The 18,543-nt window shown below is 43.2% G+C and overlaps 1 protein-coding gene across 1 annotated transcript in view; it reads right to left on the reverse strand.

The window, feature by feature from the left end:
- LOC143281491 (voltage-gated delayed rectifier potassium channel KCNH1-like) overlaps positions 1-18,543 on the reverse strand; it is a 105,813-nt gene that overhangs the window by 4,549 nt on the left and 82,721 nt on the right. The window contains exons 4-8 of the mRNA XM_076586700.1: positions 10,733-10,854; positions 6,968-7,363; positions 5,457-5,874; positions 2,451-2,650; positions 76-328 (exon numbers count right to left, since the gene is read on the reverse strand). Of these exons, the coding sequence (XP_076442815.1) occupies positions 76-328; positions 2,451-2,650; positions 5,457-5,874; positions 6,968-7,363; positions 10,733-10,854 (1,389 nt within the window). The remainder of the gene's footprint in view (positions 1-75; positions 329-2,450; positions 2,651-5,456; positions 5,875-6,967; positions 7,364-10,732; positions 10,855-18,543) is intronic.

Here is an 18,543-nt window from a genome sequence, read left to right on the forward strand (position 1 = left end):
GGCCACAAGCTCCTAGTGGTACAACCATCTAAACACCGAAATCTAACCCAGGTACTGCACCGAACAAAGACGTACTCAGTATGGCCACGACCTCCTCATCCTGGATCACCTCCAAGGAGCCGGAGACGACGAAGCAGAGGGAGTCAAGGCTCTCCCCCTGGTGGAAGATGAGGTCCCCCGGGGCGCTGTGCGTCATGTTGAAGTGCATGGCCAGGGCCCGCAGGCACCCGTCACTGGCTAGGCGGAAGGCCGGGTGCTCCAGGAACACCTTGCGGTTCAGGTGCACGCACAGGTCCGCCTTCATGTCCTTTGGACAGTAGTTCAGCACCTGCGTTGGTTTAAGAAAAAAACAAACAACACAGTTTAGCACCTGCGTTGGTAAAAACCAAACCAAACCAAACCAAACAACAACATCAACAGTTTCAGTTTCAGTTTCAGTAGCTCAAGGAGGCGTCACTATATACGCTACACCACATCTGCCAAGCAGATGCCTGACCAGCAGCGTAACCCAACGCGCTTAGTCAGGCCTTGAGAGAAAAAAACAACAACAAAAAACAAAAACAAAAAAACCCATCAACAGCAACAAAAAACAAAACAAACAAACAAACAAAAAACAACAACATTGTTCAGCACCTATGTTGGTAAAAATAAAAGCGTAGTTTAGCACATGTGTTGGTTTAAAAAAACGTAGTTCAGCACCTGTGTTGGTTTAAAATGACATACTCCAGCATAGCTCAGCACCTCCCTTGGTTTGAAAATATAGTTCAGCACCTGCGTTGGTTTAAAAAAAGAGCGTAGTTTAGCACCTGTGTAGGTTTGAAAACAAACATAGTTCAGCACTTGTGTTGGTTAAAAAATAAGAGTGTAGTTTATTACCTGCGTTGGTAAAAAACAACAACAAGAACAACAAAAACCAACCAACAAAACAAACATAGTTCAGCACCTGCGTTGGTTCTAAAACAAAGAGCATAGTTCACCACCTGTGTTGGTTAAAAAAAAACCCACACCTGCGTTTGTTTGAAAAAACACAGTTCAGCACCTGCGTTTGTTTGAAAAAAACCCACAGTTCAGCACCTGCGTTTGTTTGAAAAAACACAGTTCAGCACCTCTGTTGGTTAAAAAAAAAAAAGAAGTATACCTCAGCACCTGTATTGGTTATAAAAAAAAAAACAACAACAGAAAAAAACAAACAAACAACAACAACAACAACAAAAACCAACAGTTCAGCACCTGCGTTGGTAGAAAAACACATAGTTCAGCACCTGCGTTGGCTAGAAAAACAGATAGTTCAGCACCAGCATTGGTTAAAAAACAACAGCATAGCCCAGCACCTGCACTGGTTGAAAAAGAACAAATTTGAGTACCTGCGTTGGTTTAAAAAACAACAACACACACCTAAAAACTAGGAAAGTTCAGCGCCTTGGTTTAAACAAACATATTTTAACCCATTGACAGCTGGACATAGGTAAAACGATATCAATGTAGCATGTGTTTGAAGTGTAGTTGTTTCTTTTTGTGCATTTTATTTTTCAATGGTGTTATTGATTTCGTTGAACAATACGTAATGCCACATGATGCCGTGATGTTTTTCTTTTTTTCCAATGACCGCACTTTTTGGTTTTACTTCCTTGTGTGAAGAGTCTGGAAGTGATGTTGTGGACATGGAATGTAATGTAAACATTTCACATCGACCAAACAGCTTACAATTTGCAAATGCATTCATACGCCCTGGTTTTAAAAAAGTTTTGTGAATATTTACATTTTTACCTTTTTCCCCCCTCACCTTTAAGGTCTAATACAATCCAATATGAAGAGATCTGAAACTGAGCTGAGTTTTAGTTTCAGTTTCAAGGAGTGGTCAAAGCCTGCGGACTGATCAAAATACGCTTCACCTGCTTTGACTACCTACTTTGGTGAACTTCTTCTTCGTTCGTGGGCTGCAACTTCCATGTTCACTCGTATATCACACGAGTGGGCTTTTACGTGTATGACCGTTTTTACCCCACCATGTAGGCAGCCATTCTCCGTTTTCGGGGGTGTGCATGCTGGGTATGTTCTTGTTTCCATAACCCACCGAACGCTGACATGGATTACAGAATCTTTAACGTGCGTATTTGATCTTCCGCGTGCGTATACACACGAAGGGGGTTCAGGCACAAGCAGGTCTGCACATTATGTTGACCTGGGAGATCGGAAAAATATCCCCCCTTTACCCACCAGGCGCCGTTACCGAGATTCGAACCCGGGACCCGCAGACTGAAAGTCTAGTGCTTCAACCACTCAGCTATTGCACCCGTCAAGGTGAATTAATCTTCTTGCTTGACTACTCGCCTTGGTGAACTTAACTTCATTTGCTTGTCCACCCACCTTGGTGAACTGAACTTCTTGCCTTGCCTGTCCACCTACTTTGGTGAACTAAACCCCTTGCCTTGCCTTGATTGCCCACCCACCTTGGTGACGTCGATGCCCTTGGTGATTGCCCAGGTGGACACGATGTAGTCCATGACCCGCTCGCTGAGGGACTTGGGCACGTCGTGCAGCTTCATGAACTCCCGCACGCTGTTCAGCATGTCGTGGTACCGCGCGAAGCTGGAGTAGAACTGCTGGAAGATGGTCGTCACGTTGCTGAAGATCAGGGCGTACAGCAGAGCTGTCAACACGCACACACACACACGCATATGCACGCGTACACACACACACACACACACACACACCACGAAAGCGTAAGTTTCCATGAACATAAACAGATGACAGAAAGATATAGTGTGATCAAAACAGGCATTATTGAACACCACCGAAAAAACTCCAGGGCTAGGCAGAGTCTCCTCTGGTATGTTTCCTCATGAAAACCTAATTTGGAAAGATCCCTGTGGACGGCTGGCGCTCGGACTGTGGCAGACGAGCGCGCGCGCGCGCGCGCGCGCGCGTGTGTGTGTGTGTGTGTGTGTGTGTGTGTATTAGGGGATGGAACGATGCCGACTTTTCGGCAGAAAAAAGGAGAAAAATAAATGTAAAAATAAAATAGAAAAAAAGAAGAAGAAAGTAGTAGATGGTGAAACGTCTTTGTTCAGAAATATGTGGTGCAAGTATTTACGCAGAAACAAATGTCGCAAGATGTTTTGTACAGAAACAGCGTACGTGATAAATTTGTACCGAAATTGATGACAAAACGTGACGGTCTCAGGAAAAAAAAAAAAAGCATGGAAATATTTCGAACTGTGTTGGACACTTTGGGAGATCGACATGCACTGATAATGTCGAATGAAACAGAAACTGAAGAGACCTATTCTGAAAAGAAAAAGAAAAGAAAAACATGTTTCAAAACAAGAAACAGAAGTGGAAGGCCATCGTTCAAAATAAAAATTGACAACCTGTCTGATTTATATGTGATAGAGTTTAGCTTGGCTAGGAGCTGTGATTTATTATTAGAGATATTTAGAGAATTAGCACATCCTTGCTCACAGCGCCAAGTTGTAACAAGGTACACTTGGTGGTAAAAGGCTGTGGTTTAGGGATGGATTGAATTTGGATAAAAGAATTGAAGCCTTAAAGGGAATAATTTGGATCTATTTTGTGAGGGACCTATATCCTGTCATAAGGATATTTTTGAAGGATCAATATCCTGTCGGCGACGCCACTTTTGTAGCCGTGTACCGAAACAGAAGGCGGAGACGGGCGGTTCAAACAATCAAGCAAATACCTTGTTTTAAACTGAACATAAACAGACGGTGACTACAATCGTTTCAAATAAACACGTGAACATTTTTTAAACTGGACAAAGCCAGGAGCCGAATGTTTCAAATAAACTGATTCAACATTTCGCTTTATGGTGGGAAGGGAAATAATATTGTAAATATAAATTATGTTTCAAATAAGTTCCCCGCAGTCAAACTGGGCCGGGATACACGGGTTGAAAGTGAGAGCTTTGAATAAATCATAAGAACATCACTTTTTGCTGCGAGCTGAATAGAACTGGATGACAGGTGATATTGTCAAACAAGATGAATACAGGCGAATCATGTAAAATATTGGCTTGAATGATTTATATTGAAAACAGAAGACAATCGATTGAACTGAACCGGTCAGTATTCAAAGACTGACGATGCTTGGTCAGAAAAGAAATTCGTTCATGCACTGTGGTCTGGACTATAGAGACGGAGTGAAACATATGCAGGCCTCTGTACGCACAACCACAGGTTGGACAGAAACTGAAGGTGATCGACAATTTCCTCAAATAAATTGTATATAAAAAATTGCTGCAGTCAAGATGGCAGATAAAGGAAGGGTGGATGTTTCGAGGTGTATTGATGATTAAACTATGACTCTCAAACTAGGAGGCAAAATTGCACTGGCTCTTAGTGCTGCAGCCTTGTGGGCTAGTTGGCCTTTGGGAACCATCCCAACGCCGACTGTCCTAAAACCCTCTTGGCCGAGAGAGTGGGGATGTACTTGGGCAAGACACTCTCCACTATAATCAAATTCTAGCCCGAATAGTCGGAACAGCAGTTGCCTCCTCTGCTGTTCGATGGTCATAGTCGGACATGACTGACTATCATATATAGATGATTAAACAAACAAATGAACAAGCAAACAAACAAACAAACAATAGATAGATAGATAAATAAATAAACAGATCAATAAATAAATGAATAGATGAATAAATAAACCGCATGAACATATCTAGACGTTTCAAGAGAAATGTGTGAATATTCTTCCATCACCTTCAGTAACCCTACATGGGGCGGGGTGGGTGGGTTTTGAAGGGAGGGTTGTAAACGAATCGATAGCACCAGACTGAGCCTTGGAAGATAACATGTGAACACACACACACACACACACACACACCACACACACACACACACACACAGACACACAGACACACACACGCACGCACGCACGCACGCACGCACGCACGCACGCACGCACGCAACAAGCACAAAAAACACAGAAACAGTGGGAAAGGTCGGAGTGAGGAGAGAGAGAGACAGAGACAGAGAGACAGAGACAGACAGACAGACAGAGAGAGCAACACATGCAACACGCTGACAATACACTGCTTCTTTTGGTCACGATCGTTAACATTGTCGTCGTCATCATCTTCTCCATCATGATCGTCGTCGTCGTCATTGTCCCCCCCCCCCTCCCCCCACCCAACCCCCTATTTTTGTCTCACGTTTCCTTTGTTACATGAAGACTACTCACCGTTTTCTCCGCCCCCCCCCCCCGCCCCCCCACCCCTACCCTATCGAACCCTCCACTTCTCCTCTCCCTTTTTTACGTTCCCCATTGTCACATGATGACGACTTACCATTCTCTCCACCCAATCCCCCATCCACACCCCCAAGCCCCCCCCCCCCCTCTTTTTTTTTTTTTTGGCGTTCCCCCAGGTACATGATACTCTCATCACTCTGTGCAATGGACAGTGTCTTCAGCATCAAAACATCAAAGCGACTCACATCCGATGATCATCATGAAGACGGAGAAGAGCTTCTCAGCCTGGGTGTTGGCCGCCACGTTGCCGAAGCCGACGCCGGTCATGCAGGACAGGGTGAAATAGAGCGCCGTCAGGTAGCGCATCTCGGTATCCGGGCCCCCAGTGAACCCGTCAGACGCCGAGGAGTTGGACGGCACGAAGGGCTCCTTGATGGCCTCCGACAGCAGCTGCAGCCAGCCGTAGCGGATGCCGCTGCTGAGCTCGGTGCTGCCGATGGAGTACCAGATGCAGGCGAACCAGTGGGCGAAGAGGATGAAGACCAGGATGAGCAGCACCAGCATGGCGGCGCCGTACTCCAGGTAGTGGTCCAGCTTGCGGACCACCCGGCCCAGCCTCAGCAGGCGGACCACCTTCAGGGCGCTGAAGAGCGTGCTGATGCCCTGTTTGGGGACCAACTAAAAATCAGAACTCACGACTCAAACACTTGTATCCCTCCAAGGATGAGAGTGTTTTTTTGTTTTTTTTTAGGCTGTGGACTGCCCAGCCTTCTAAACTCTATGTCTACCACGACAGCGAGCGCATGCATGCATTCAGGGAAAGGAGACAGAAAGAAAGAACAAAATAAAATACAAGAAAGATAAGATCGTGCACAGAACGAAAAGATCGTACGAGAACTGGTCAGACAAAGAGTGGTTATGACAAGAAATCTTAAGGAGGCCCGAGTGTTCAGTTTCTGTCTCAAAGAATCCTCAAAGCGTGCGGACTTGTCTGTTTACTCTACACACCATTCGCTTAGAAAAAAACAACAATGAAGCAGATGCTTCATCTACACATTGATCCAACCCACTGGTCAAGGCCTTCACAGCAGGACCAGAGTTCGAGCAAACGCTAAAGCACAGTAACTGTTGTTTCTGACAGACACACAGCGTGAAGCTAATGCTGTAAAGTGGCACACAGACATGCCAACAACCTTCCAAAAGAAAGTCCTTTACCCCTTTAATAACATACACTCTTCACTTTAAAATACATCACACAACAACGAAGAAACGGCAAAGGAAATGTCCAAACACAAGTCCGCATCTATTCACGACTGGAAATATAATCTTCTGGTTCTAACCATGCAACACAGAACACACAGACGAAACTTAAGAAACCAAGGCCAGGAATAATCACGAACTTGTTCAAAATGATAACAAAAATGGGAACTAAAAGGTGAACATCTTCAAACGAGTGCGTCGACTGGACTATAAGCAACAAGAACAACTTCAAACGAGTGCACTTCTGCTCGATTTGTCAGGTTTGAAATAAATACTGATTTGAGCTTGGACATCTATCTGTCTATCTATCTATCTATCTATCTATATGTCCGTCTGTGTGCGGGTCTGTCTGTTTAACTCACTGTCTATTAACCGTCTGACTATAATCATATACTCCCCACTTCATTCCCACGTCACTATGTTAACAGCCTGGTCCACAACATCTCTAAAACAGCTCTAGAAACAAAACAGACCCACAGCCAGGCCCACTACTCACATCGTCCACATACTGAAAGGCGTTGAAAACGTCGTAAGGTAGACAGGACAAGAGGTCGATGACAAACCAGCTCTTGAGATAGTTCATGCGGATGATCTTGGGGTCGGATATGACCTCCCCGCTTGGCCCCACGAAAGTGGTGTGGAAGTTGAGGACGATGTCCACAAAGAAGACGACGTCCACCATGCTGTCAATCACCAGCAGGGGCAGCTGGTCCATGGTTTTGATCTTGAAGGCAGCGTTGTAGGGCACCATGACGGCCGTGTAGAAGGTGAGGGTCAGGATGACCCAGTCCCAGATGGTCTTGAAGAGGCAGTAGTGCAGGATGATGTGGGGAGGGGTCTTGGGCGCCTCCAGGCGGTACTGGGGCAGCACGTCGGCGCTGAGGTTCATCATCTGTTTTTGAGGCATCAGAGGATTCTTCAGTGTATAAACAAAATGAAAAAAAGCGTATGCGTTGTACTTTCATGCACTGCGGTTATGATGACACCGTTAAAAGTTTCGGTCTGGACTGTACTGTTGTTAAAGTGAATGAAGTGATAGAAATATTTTCAGTCTAATATCATCATCTTAGATGAACAGACTAAAAATAAATAAACGAAACGTGATAGAAGTATCCTAGCCTCTCAGTCTGTGTTGTACTTCAGTGTATTACTGTCAAACTGAAAGAATGGGAAGTAGGAGACCGTCTTGGCTTTTGATTTCCGTCTGTGTTACACTTCTGTGCCATTGTCAAATTGATTGAAAAAGTAAAAGCCGTTTCTGCAGTTCTGGATTGCTCATTGTTGACTCTCTCTCTCTCTCTCATGATATTGTCAGTTTCGAAAATCATAATCTTGATTTTGTTAGAGTGTCAGAGGAGAGTGTTCTTGTTTTGCAAGATTTCTATTTTATGCCTTTAAGCTCAGATCTTACATTTTGAAGGCAGACCAGCATATACAAAATAGAGGTGAAGGAGCGTATTAGACAAAATCGGTCTATTTAAGTATTACGAAACATAATTCTTTCCGTGAATTTGCTATTTATTCGTGTATTCATTATTGTTATTATTATTATTACTATATAACTAGTAATATATCTGTCGATTGTGAACCCCCATTGAAAGGGGCTGTGGCCAGTTCAATAAACTGTTATGTGTCAGTGTCTGTTATCCGTCTGGCAGTCTGAAACGAAGCAGATAAAACACGGGATTCTCGTGTTGTGTTTGTTCCAGTCAGCAGGGATGCTTCGCACGTGCACCACGGAAAAGGATTGCTGTGTGGTTGGAGGGCAATGAACAAAAACCTGACCCGAACATGTCACATCTAGTGAAGAGTTTAAAATTCCAAGGTTTTGTTTTGACCCAATGCGGGTGACAAAATCGTAGAACAGACCTACCGGTAAATCGAAAACCGAACGCACCTGAAGACTGCACACTGGACTGCATGCAACATAAAACTTCGTGGACAAGCCAACAAGATTCTGTATCTCAGCTGACGTTAAGTTTGTGTTTCATATCATTCGCGTGTTGTAAAAGCAATGTGTCATGGTTCGTGTATGTTGTTTTTTTATCTCCCCCCCCCTTCTTCAGCTGCTGGTATTACGCAACTGTGTCTGCCTAACCAGCAGATGAACTGTCAGGGTCAGGATCAGATGTATTGCAGAGGCCAATGTTGGTCATCGTCGCAACACACTTGGGAGAGAGCAAAACACCTCCCAAAAAACATAACCATACAATAACAACAACAACGACAAAGAGTTTTTTTGCTTGTGGTGGAAAGCAGCTAGCAACTTGAAGGAAACTTTTTGTTGCCACTCTGAATTCTGCGGTGGTCCTTGCACTGACGAAATCTTCTTCCAGTTGGTTCCATTCTGTTGCTGTTTCTCTCTTTCTCTTCTTTTTAACGAAAGAAAGAAAGAACGAAAGAAAAGAAGGAATTCTTAAATTGTTTTGTTTCGCTGTTCTGTTTGTGCTGAGAGAACTTTGACAGCAAGCTTTCATGGGTGAAGCACCTCGGAAACTGTGGGCACGTGACTGGGTTGAAGGTAGCCTGAGCTGTACAGATGTAAGGTGAGATAATGCATGCTGTCCACTGACGTTTATACTAACATGCACTTTGTTTTATGCTAACATCGTTTGGTACTGTTATGGCGTTCACGGTGTTGGACGTAACGTGGACATTTATTTTCAGACTAAAACAAAAATCCCCACCCTCATCCCTGATGATGATGATGACGAAGATGATGCTGATTGTTGTTGTTATTAGTGGTAGTAGTAGTAGTAGCAGCAGCAGCAGTAGTAGTAGTAGTAACAGTAGTGGTAGAAGTAGTAATGCTATTTTATTTTTCTCAAGGCCTGACTAAGCGCGTTGGGTTACGCTGCTGGTCAGGCATCTGCTTGGCAGATGTAGTGTAGCGTATATGGATTTGACCGAACGCAGTGACGCCTCCTTGAACTACTGATACTGATATGATTAGCGACTGTCATTATGGCCTTTTTTTTCCACCCGTTGTGGGAGGCCCATTTACTCCTTATTTCCACCCCTTGTGGGGGGTCCATTTACTCCTTATTTCCACCCCTTGTGGGGGGTCCATTTACTCCTTATTTCCACCCCTTGTGGGGGGTCCATTTACTCCTTATTTCCACCCCTTGTGGGGGGCCCATTTATTATTTCCACCCCTTGTGCGGGGTCCATTTACTCCTTAGACCACAGGGGGAAGGATGTCTAAACTGTCGTTCCTGAAGACCACCAGCTCGCTCCCAGCCTGCCAGACTGCTGTGTCCACAGATGATGGATGTCTCCAGAATCTCTCGTTTCACACCACCAACGGAGCCTGTTTGCCCCAGTTCAACACAGGTGCCGCATTGATTGGTTTGTGCCTTATCATGCAATAATGAGCAGCTGGTGCGTTTTGCATCAACATTTTCTTTTGTTTTTGTTTCGCTAGTATTGTGGGCAGCTTAAGCCAGTTTCATAATGCTGTGGTGTTGCAAATTTCCGGATTTCGTTTATTCTTTTTTTCCCCCCCTTCCTTCCCCGCCTTTCTTATGGGGACATGTTTCTTTCGCAAAGTTCGTTCTCACTTTCCCTCCCGCTCTCCCAGCCCCAGCCCTTCTCTCTGTGAATTTAGGACATATTGTAAAGGAGCATGCACTTTATCTATTTCTCTCAATAAAACAGTTGTAGCCTATTTGTAAAAAAAAAAAAAAAAAAAAAAAAAAAAAAAAAATCCGTTCGATTAACTTATGCGTTCATTTCGCTGCAAAATATTCAAGACACTTGTACACATAATGAGTCAGAAAAGTAAGAAGGAAACATTCCAGAAAAGAAAGAAGTTTACTTCAGATTTATTTCTTTTTGAACGTCCGCCCCCTATTTCCCACACATGTATTTGAGCACGTTTTGTTTGTACGTTTCTTCTTCACGCTCTATTACTGGAATGTCTTTTTTTTCCCTCCTATCTGCCCGTTAGAACAACTTCTAGAAGTCACCCTGTGTAACTAAGTTCATACCTTCTGTAACGTACCAACAGAATAACACACTTTTAGGGAGTCGGTCATGGAAGACAAATCTTTTGATAACAGAACAAGTTATCTTCCGTGCTTTTGGGGGCGTCATGGAGGCTCACAGGGTCATACCTACAAATAGCGGGCACTTTGCTAAACAACGTCAGTTTCGCAAACAGTGGCGTTTACGCAGTAGTCACCACAGTCATGTGTGTGTGTGTGTGTGTGTGTGTGTGAGAGAGAGAGAGAGAGAGAGAGAGAGGTTTCACCAGACTCACGTTTGCAATTTGAGAGGGCCGGGAGGTGTCGAAGTTGGTGTTGGGGATAGTTGAAGAGAACTGAAGCAGAGTGGACCTGTTTCGGGTAACCGAACGGGCCAGGCGGGCAAATTTGCTGAGACCTGAAAATGCAGAGGAGTAGGCCTGCGTGAGTCAACAATAGGACAAATTGTTCAAACAGACTGGCCTAAGACAAAGAAGTTAGCAGCAGCAGCAGCAGCAGAAGCAGAATTATCATCATCATATTCATTAGCAGTATCAACAGCTGCATCATCATCATCATCATCAGCAGCAGCAGCAGCAGCAGAAACAGCATCATCATCATCATCAGCAGCAGCAGCAGCAGCAGAAACAGCATCATCATCATCATCATCAGCAGCAGCAGCAGCAGAAACAGCATCATCATCATCATCATCATCAGCAGCAGCAGCAGCAGCAGCAACAACAACATCATTATCATCATCTTCATAAGCAACAGCAGCAGAAACAGCATCATCATCATCATCATCAGCAGCAGCAGCAGCAACAACATCATCATCATCATCAGCAGCAGCAGCAGCAGAAACAGCAGCAACATCATCATCATCATCAGCAGCAGCAGCAGCAGAAACAGCATCATCATCATCATCAGCAGCAGCAGCACCAGCACCAGCAACAACATCATTATCATCATCTTCATAAGCAACAGCAGCAGAAACAGCATCATCATCATCATCAGCAGCAGCAGCAGCAGCAGCAACAACATCATCATCATCATCAGCAGCAGCAGCAACAACAATATTATTATCATCATCTTCGTAAGCAACAGCAGCAGAAACATCATCATCATCATCATCAGCAGCAGCAGCAGCAGCAACAACATCATCATCATCAGCAGCAGCATCATCATCATCATTATCAGCAGCAGCAGCAGCAACAACAACATCATTATCATCATCTTCATAAGCAGCAGCAGCAGCAACATTATGATATAATAATTAGTTTGCCTGTCTCCCATAGATATGTACATGTTCCCGCGTCACAGACGCAGCTCCCATGGTTTCCGATCGTTTGCACACTGGTCCCCAGTTCGGGAAATCTCATCCACTGATTATCCGACACTGCTGTATTGTTGCATCTTTCAAATTGAAACACAAAACAGGTACTTGTGAGCGCGGTTTTACGTGCACGACCATTTAAATGTTTTTTAAACTTCGTCATTTGAGTAGCCGTACTTCGTTTTCAGGGCACGTTCATGTTTCTGGAACTCAACTTTGACATGGATAACACGATGTTTGACGTGAATTTGGTATTCTTCCTATCCTTGCACAGGAACGGGGCTGACGAAAGTAGAAACGGGTCCACACATGCAACAGGCATGGTAGATGCATAGAGACATGTAGCAACTGGGAAGTGTGTGAGTGCCCGCTGCGCGTAAATGTACTTGCGCATGCGTGCGTGCTTGCGTGCAGTCGCACACATGTGCGCGCGCACACACACTTGTGCGCACACCCTGAACGTGAACCGTAAAACTGACCAAGGGCACATAGGGTCCCTCACACCTGATGTGCAATGGAAAAGCTTCAAGTTTCAATTACCCTTTCAATCCTGTTGGGGTATGGAGGATTACTGCAAAATAATGTTTTCGTGCCCAGAACAAACATTTCCAAATACACAACAATGTGACATAAAAGTTGAGAAAACACGAATATCTTTTAACTCCAAAAGTGTAGTTTGGCAACATTTGCAAATATGATCATCTTACTTACAGCTAAAATGACTTTTTTTTGCCTCCTTTGAGCATGTTTGGAGACAAATATTTATTAGGAACATATCTATTTCGTAACTGATCATAACTGGGACATTCCATTATAAAATGAAACTCATCCCCAATCACAGACATGTTACAAATCTTACAAAGCCGTAACTCTCGTGGTATGCCTTTGTGTCTCCATGTTTCTATTTCCACACTTCTTCGAAATCTGAAGAAGCTGATGACGTAATTATCAGGCATTTGACATATATTTTTCTCCACCAAATCCACTTTTGAAACAAACACTTACTACTCGCCTCTAGAGCATATCTCCATAGACTTTGAAAACTCTCTCTCAAAGCAATGTTGACATTCTTGCAGAAAGATTCCCTTTCTAAGAAGAAACACAACTGCAGGGTAGTAGTAGGCCCTGTGTCAAACAGAAGATTGATTTTTTATCGTAATTTAATAAGGAACAGAGGAGGCAGAAGAGGGGGAAGGTGGCAGAGTGGTTAAGACGCCTGTACGCCAATACAGTGTCCGTGAGGGTCTGGGTTCAAACCTCGGTGTTGCCCTTTCTCCCAGGTTTGACAGGAATATCAAACTGAACGTCCAGTCATTCGGATCAGACGATAAACCGAGGCCTCCTGTGCAGCCTGGCGCCCTGAGAAAGAATCTTTGGCAACATAGGTACACAAATATATATATATATATATATATATATATATATATGTGTGTGTGTGTGTGTGTGTGTGTGTGTGTGTGTGTGTGTGTGTGTGCAATCAAGGCCTGATTAAGCGTGTTTGGGTAATGCTGCTGATCAGGCATCTTCCTGACAGATGTGGTGCAGCGCATATTGATTTGACCGAACGCAATGACGTCTCCTTGAGGAAATGGCAGCAGAAACTGAAGCACACAGAAGCAGCACACAGACACTGTTAGTCCGACAGTGCCGCACAGTCTCAGTTCACTTCCTAGCGTTCACCAAACATGTTCTGAGGGTCCCGCGTTCGAATCTCGGTGACGAAGCCTGTTGGGTAAAGGGTGGAGATATTTCTGATCTCCCAGGTCAACATATGTGCAGACCTGCTAGTGCCTGAACCCCCTTCGTGTGTATACGCACGAAGAAGATCAAATACACACGTTAAAGATCCTGTAATCCATGTCATCGTTCGGTGGGTTATGGAAACAAGAACATACCCAGCTTGCCCACCCCCGTAAACGGAGCATGGCTGTCTACTTGGCGGCGTAAATAAACAAATCGGTCACGCACGTTAAATGTTACATGTCTGTCTGAGTGTGTATGTGTGCGTGCCAGAAATCTGATTGAATGACACAGGAAACGAATGACGAGCGCCCAATGTCATCCGTCATTCGGTTCTACGCAGGTGGGCAGCCTGTTGTGAAAATGACCCCGTGAACTTGGTCTCCGATCGAGGATAAGCTCTATATAAGTACTCATATCATTCATTCATATTGGGAGTGCGGAATAATGATTCTTTCTCTTTTTTTTCTTCTTTTTTTATCAGATTCTTCCAGTAACTCTCTGTCTGTCTCTCTTTCTCTGTGTCTGTGTGTTTCTTTCTCTATCCATCTGTCTGTCTCTTTGTCTTGTCTGTCTGTCTGTCCTTCTCACTGTACCTTCGCGTCTCTCTCCCTTTTTGTTTTCTTATTCTGGCAGTGCTTTTCCCCCGCCTCTCTGTCTCTGTAGGCGTGTCTATCTCTCTATCTCCTCATTCTTTTTGTTTGTCTATGTTTATGTCTGACTGTCTGTGTGTCTCTCCTTTGTCTATTTGTCTGTGTTTTCCTGTCTGTCTTTGCCTGTCTCTATCTGCCTATGTGTCTGTTTGTCTGTCTTACTCCACCCCCCCCCACCCCCCGTTCTCTCTCTCGTTCTCTTTCCTTCGTTCTCTCTGATCACACAAGCAGGCGCGTATTCTCGTATTATTATGATATCTGGTCTGTTTTTGTAAGCTGGAGCACTTCATCAATATTTAAATGGCGCAATAGAATGAAATCATCGACTGGAACAGTTGAAAAATCGTTTGAAATAATACAGCCCCCCCCCCTCCAACCCACCCGCCCGCCTGCCCAGCACCACAACCCACACATACTCACACACACACACACACACACACACACACACACACACACACACACACATGGACGAGCGGAAGATGTGAAGCCGAAGGAAGGGGAGAAAAAAGTGAGAGTGGGAGATAGATAGATAAGTAGAGAGACAGATAGATAGACAGATAGATAGATAGATAGATAGACAGATATATAGGTAGGTAGAGAGATAGATTGATAGACAATCAGACAGACAGATAGATAGATATATAGATAGACAGATAGAGAGAGAGAGAGAGAGAGAGGGGAAGTGAGAGAAAGGAAGAGAGACTGAGAGTAAGAGAACGAGGGAGAAAAAAGAGAGAAAGAATGAGAAAGAGTGAATGAGAGACAGAGGTAGAAAAAACAGCAAGAGAGAGACAGACAGAGAGACAGAGAGAGAGAACAAGAACAAGAACAAAACTTTAATCTCCAGGCCTCCGGCCCCTAGAAAGAGGTCAAAAGTACACAATATGGTGATCACTCAGCCACAACAAAATGTAAAATACATACTAACTTAAACCTGTAGAACAAAAGTGTTTCTTGTGCATAGTAAATTAATGCTAACTTTCATCATTGTTGTCACATAATTCCTGTCGTATCTTCAGGGCATTAAATATATAAATGCAGAGTTTACGAATACTGTAAACAGAACCATTCTTCAGCAAGTGAACATACGATTGATCTTCAGAGTTCAGATGTTTTTGCCGCAGGTTATTGTAAAGGACACAATTGTTTATAAAATGGTTTTGATCTTCGATCACATTACAACATTTACATGCGTAATTTGAATTACATTTGAATGTTCTAAAAAAATGATCCATTTATTGGGAGCAAACCAAGCCGTAATTTTACCAAACAGTCCCTAAAACACTTTTTATCCACAAAGTAAAAATATTGCTCACACTGAAAGCCAGTTTTAAACAGTCTGTAGCTATGATATATATCTTTAGACATTACTGACTCGTCCCATTCCTGCATAAATATATCTTTCATTCTTTGCTTAAATAATGACAAAAATGTTTGCTCACAACCAACGCCTTGTTGCAACCAGACATATCCAAACCCAAGTCTAAATACAGTTTTTTTGTTGTTTTTTTTACTAAAGACACCCAGCATTTTCACCCCTTTCGTCTAAGTTAAACAACATCAAATATGCCTGTCTGGGTAATCGGTGCACATTCATATTCAGCAACCTTAACTCACTCCATACGAACGGCGAAAGAGACGACGTTAACAGCGTTTCACCCCAATTACCACCATCAAAATATTGCAAGTGGAAGGCTCTTATACTGAAGATGTGTTTGTTGACAAAGAATACCACAGTTCTGACGACGGAAGCTAAAGGTTGGGTCATTCAGACACCCACTGGACATCCGAGGGGTCTGTGTTGAGGAGAAGAGAGGACTGTCCGTACTGAGTGAGTTAACCAGTATTTGATACACTTTGTTGCACTATTTATATACAGTGGATAACGTCCTAATTCGCCGTATGCAAACTTGTTTGGTACTCTAAGTGGTATGTTCAAAAAACGTTCACATGCAAAGGAATGAACCTTCTCAATATTATCAAGTCTGTTAAGACCCCACATCTCAGAAGCGTACAAAAGAATGGGTTGTACCTGAGCATCAAATATTTTGAAAAAACATCATTTGGAAATATCATTCAGCTTCGTTATATATTTTATACAGTCAATACATGCATGTTTGCCTTTTGCTGCTAAAATCCCTGCTCCTTTGTTTATACTCATTTTTGTCGTAAAAACAAACCCTAGATAATTATATTCATTCACTACTTCTAGAGCATTTCCATCGAGATTCCACTTTTCATATCTTCCCAAAAAGCTACCTTTTCGAAAAACCATCACTTTAGTCTTGTCAGTATTTACATTCAAGAAGAGTGTTTTACATGCATTATTCAGAATATTAATTTGATTTTGCAGACCAATCGCAGTGTTAGATAGCAGTACAATATCATCCGCGAACAGAAGAATGAGCAACTCAAATAAATCAGGCAAAAACTGAATTCCATGAATACCACTGATTTCAACTGCTGATGCAATTTCGTTAACAAATAACGAAAACAATATAGGGCTTAACATACAACCTTGCCTTAAGCCAACGGGACAATAAAAAAAACTCAGTTAACTTATCTTCAATACGTACGCAAGACGTAACACATTTATACATAGCAATGATAGCATTCATAAATTTCCCCTTTATACCTTTCAGAATCAAAATATCAAACAAAGACTGACGTTGCACAGAGTCAAATGCTTTTCTCAGATCAACAAAACAGGCGTAAAGCTTGCCTCGCTTCTTTGATAAAGATTTCTCAATAACCGCGTTCAGAGTAAAAATATGATCTGTTGTGGCATAACCACGCCTGAATCCAGCCTGTGACTCTGTTAGCATATCATTTTCTTCAGCCCATTTGACAAGTCTTCCGTTTAGCACTGATGTATAACATTTGCTAATAAGACTGAGCAAAGACACGCCCCTATAGTTGTCTGTTGAACTACTATCTCCCTTTTTAAAAATTGGAACAATTATTGCCTTCGCCCATTCATCTGGATACGTGCCCTTATCAAACAGAATGTTAAAGAGTTTTGTTAAAAAATGTACAGCAATATTATCAGTTGATTTTAACATTTCTGCCAAAATACTGTCTACACCATAAGCCTTGCCTTTTTTAAATTTCCGAATAGCATCTGCAACTTCTTGTTCTGAAATATTATGGCTTAGTTCATCAGATATATTTGATTCCTCTGGTCGCACTTCACTAATGGCTCTGCTATCAGTAGTTATAACCTCGTTCTGAGTAAATAAATTCCGAAAGTGTTCAAACCATTCATTTTCTTTAATGTCTTTACATACTCCTATTTTCCTTCTTCCAGACACTTGCTTTGCTTCTTTCCAAAACTGTTTGCTGTCTTTGCTCAGTGATGCTAGACGTCTGGCTTTATCACGTCTATAGCTGACTTTCTTTACCTTACACAAATCCTTATATTCCTTCCGAGCTTTCATATATGGTAATCGGTGCTTATCATCCTTGGTTTGTCTTAACATTGAGAGAGAGAGAGAGAGAGAGAGAGAGAGAGAGAGAGAGCCTCTCTCTCGCTCTCACTCTCACTCTTTAGCCCCCCCCCCCCCCTCTCTCTTTCCTCTGGCTCGTTCGCTCTCCAGTTGCTGGTAATGGCACAATTATCAGAAATTATCGGAGTTGTTCACATCTTCAGAACTCCTGTTACCATAGCGATTTACCCGGGCCCGTATTGGTCTCCTGCTGCTGTGGACATGCAAAATGTTTGGATCTGTCTGTCTGTTTTGTCTGTCTTCTCTGACTGTCTGTCTGTTTCTTTCGCTCGCTCAGGGGGGAGGGGGGCAATGGCTTATAGTGAAATGAATCATCCGTGTCCGTCCCTTTCTGTCTGTGTGTTGCTCAATGTTGTGTCTTCGACATTTTCAGTTGATTCATGCTCAGGTTTTGGGGAGTCCTAACATTCTTTTCCAAAGATAATGCGGAAAAAACGTATCGTCACCTTGTACGGCACGACATTAGAGAGGAAAGCATTTTTTTTTCTGTATGTACAATTTTTTTTTTTTTTTTTTTTTTTATTTTTTAAACCAATAAAGGTTATGAATGAGAACTCTAGGCTCACATCATTCCTATTTTGATTTCCCCTATGAATATGATTCGACGCAATTCAGGTTGTCACAAACCAGAAATTGAGTGCAAGAAATGGAAATCCGTGAAATACCTGGAGTGTGTGTGTGTGTGTGTGTGTGTGCGTGTGTGTGTGTGTGAGGTGGGAGGGGGGAGAGGAGGAGCTAGAGAGAGAGAGAGAGAGAAGGAAACGCACACACACACACACACACACACACACACGCACACACACACACACACACACACACACACACGTAACACACACACACACACACACACACACACACCCCGTCCTTCCTTCACC

The sequence above is a fragment of the Babylonia areolata genome, chromosome 4 (genome assembly GCF_041734735.1).
Source record: "Babylonia areolata isolate BAREFJ2019XMU chromosome 4, ASM4173473v1, whole genome shotgun sequence".
NCBI classification, from domain to species: domain Eukaryota; kingdom Metazoa; phylum Mollusca; class Gastropoda; order Neogastropoda; family Buccinidae; genus Babylonia; species Babylonia areolata.